At 70.2% G+C, this 2,282-nt stretch overlaps 2 protein-coding genes across 2 annotated transcripts in view; both read left to right on the top strand.

Moving 5' to 3' along the window:
* Positions 1–1,110, top strand: part of CHLNCDRAFT_140351 (hypothetical protein) — a gene marked incomplete at both ends in the record, with an annotated part of 3,871 nt that extends 2,761 nt beyond the window's left edge. The window contains 2 exons of the mRNA XM_005850749.1: positions 265–648; positions 844–1,110. Coding sequence (XP_005850811.1) covers positions 265–648; positions 844–1,110 — 651 coding nt within the window. The remainder of the gene's footprint in view (positions 1–264; positions 649–843) is intronic.
* Positions 1,111–1,356: 246 nt separating this feature from the next.
* CHLNCDRAFT_140350 (hypothetical protein) overlaps positions 1,357–2,282 on the top strand; it is a gene marked incomplete at both ends in the record, with an annotated part of 1,614 nt that continues 688 nt past the window's right edge. Inside the window, 4 exons of the mRNA XM_005850748.1 lie at positions 1,357–1,493; positions 1,588–1,637; positions 1,718–1,743; positions 2,029–2,169. Coding sequence (XP_005850810.1) covers positions 1,357–1,493; positions 1,588–1,637; positions 1,718–1,743; positions 2,029–2,169 — 354 coding nt within the window. The remainder of the gene's footprint in view (positions 1,494–1,587; positions 1,638–1,717; positions 1,744–2,028; positions 2,170–2,282) is intronic.

The following is a 2,282-nucleotide window of genomic DNA, read 5'->3' as shown; positions in this document are numbered from 1 at the left end:
GAGGTCTCCCGAGGAGGAGGGGGACGAGCGCATCACGCACCAGGTGGGGCGGGGTGGGGTGGGGGCGGCAGGGCAGTGTGGGGCGTGTGTGGGGCGGCAGCCCATGATGTGGCGGCTGATGTCAGCAGAGGGCCACGCGCGCCCCCCTGCTCCGGCCCAGCCTCGCGTGAACGCCTCCCCCTGCTCCTCCCGGCGCCACCACCCCACCCCCTCACCCTCATGCCCCATCCTCTCCCTCCCCCTCCCCCTCCTCCCAAACCGCAGGTGGTGGACCGCCCCACCCAGGGCCACCGCTTCCTGTCCCGCGAGTATGTGCAGCCGCAGTGGGTGTTTGATTCAGCCAACTTCCGGGTGCTGGCGTCGCCGGCGCTGTACGCGCCCGGCCGCGCGCTGCCGCCCCACCTGTCGCCCTTCGTGAGCGCGGAGGAGGAGGGGTACGTGCCGGAGTACGGGCGCCAGCTGGCGGCGCTGCAGGAGGCGGCGCGCGCGGCGCGGCGCCGCCGCGCCGCCGCCGCGGGCGACGTGTTTGTGGGGGAGGAGGCGGAGGAGGGGGCGGCCGGCGGCGCCCCCGCTGCCCTGCTGACCGCTGAGGAGGAGGCTGAGGCGGCCGAGGCGCGGTATGCTGCTGAGCTGGCCAAGGAGCTCAAGGTGGGCTGCCTGCCTGCCCGTCAGCTGGTCGGCTGTGGGTGGGTGGTGGGTGTGGGTGGGCGGCGGCGCTGAGCAGAGGTGATGCCAGGCAGGAGGAGCCAGGCAGCGCCCAGCCTGTGCATTCCACAGCCCGCCGCCGCTCGCCCTCCTGAACCGCGTGCCGCTCCATCTCCCCTCTTTGCTTCTGCCCCGCAGAAGGCTGGCGTGGCTGCGGCAGGCGGCGTGGAGTCTGAGCAGTCTGAGGAGGAGGAGGCGGCGGCTGCGGCGCCGGCTGCCAGGAAGCGGCGTGCGGGTGGCGACACCCAGGAGGCGTCTGCTGCGGCTGACGAGGCGGCCATGAAGGATATCATGATGACGCGCAAGGCCAAGAAGATGTACCAGGGGCTGCAGAAGAGCCGGGCGGCCAAGAAGGCGCGCGTGGCGGCGCTGGAGGAGAAGGCGGCGGCGTGGAAGGACAAGTGATGTCGTCGGATGCCGGCCCGGGGCAGCTCGCCGCCTGCAGATTGCTTTGGATGATGGGCAGCATTATTTTGGTTTGAGGGCGCGCTGTTACCAAGCAACACACTTCTGAGCGAATGAATGATGGTGATGCGGGACGGCCTGCCCGCATGGCGCGCGGCGCCCCGCCCGCCCACATAACCGCCCTGCCGGCAATGCGCCAGCCCTCTTCACCCCATCGTCATCCCCTCTGCCACATCTCCTGCAGCAATGGCAGAGCCCGTGAACGCGCGTGTGGCGGACATTTATGAGGCCTCCTCCAAGCTCTCGCGCTACGCCTTCGAGCCCTACTGGCCGGAGAAGAAGCTGAAGATTTGCGTGACCGGCGCTGGCGGCTTCATCGCAAGGTGGGATGCGGCAAACCGGGCAGATTGTGGCGCTGCGGCCGCGCAGGTTTCGGCTGTGCACCGGCGAACGTTCGATCGCCCCTCCTTGTTGCAGTCACCTGGCCAAGCGGCTAAAGTCTGAGGGCCACTACATCATCGGCTGCGGTGAGTGCCCGCTCTTCGCCCTGCCCCACGCATTGCGCCCTCCCAGCCACCCACTCCGCCCCGACTGCACCCACATGCAGACTGGAAGCGCAACGAGCACATGCCGGTGAGCGGTGTGCCGGTTTGGGCGGCGGTGGCGGCGGCGGCGGGCGGGCGCGCTGGGTGGCGGCAGCGCCCTCGCGCACCGTGCGTGCCTGTGGCCAGCCAGTGCTGCCCGGTGCTCCTGGCACCCAGCGCTCCACGAGCACAGCTGCGGCGACGCGGTGGGGGCATGCGCCTGCCCACGTCGCGGCTCGCATGCCAGCGCCCGTGCCGCCGCTGGACGCCACCCTGGTCGCCTCACCTCACCCACCCCTGCACCCCTGCCGCCCTGCCCCTGCCCCTGCCGCAGGAGGAGGTGTTTTGCGACGAGTTTGTTCTGGTGGACCTGCGCGTGTTTGACAACTGCAGGAAGGTGGTGGAGGGGTGCGAGCACGTGTTCAACCTGGCGGCAGACATGGGCGGCATGGGCTTCATCCAGTCCAACCACTCGGTCATCATGTACAACAACACATCCATCTCGTGAGCGCGGGGGGTGGGGGCGCGGCGCGCGTTCCTCACGGGGGGGCCTGTGCAGGGGTTAAAGAAAAGGTCGGAGCATGGAGG

This window comes from Chlorella variabilis (assembly GCF_000147415.1).
Source record: "Chlorella variabilis unplaced genomic scaffold CHLNCscaffold_3, whole genome shotgun sequence".
NCBI lineage: Eukaryota > Viridiplantae > Chlorophyta > Trebouxiophyceae > Chlorellales > Chlorellaceae > Chlorella > Chlorella variabilis.
This window is presented reverse-complemented; position numbering and strand designations above follow the sequence as displayed.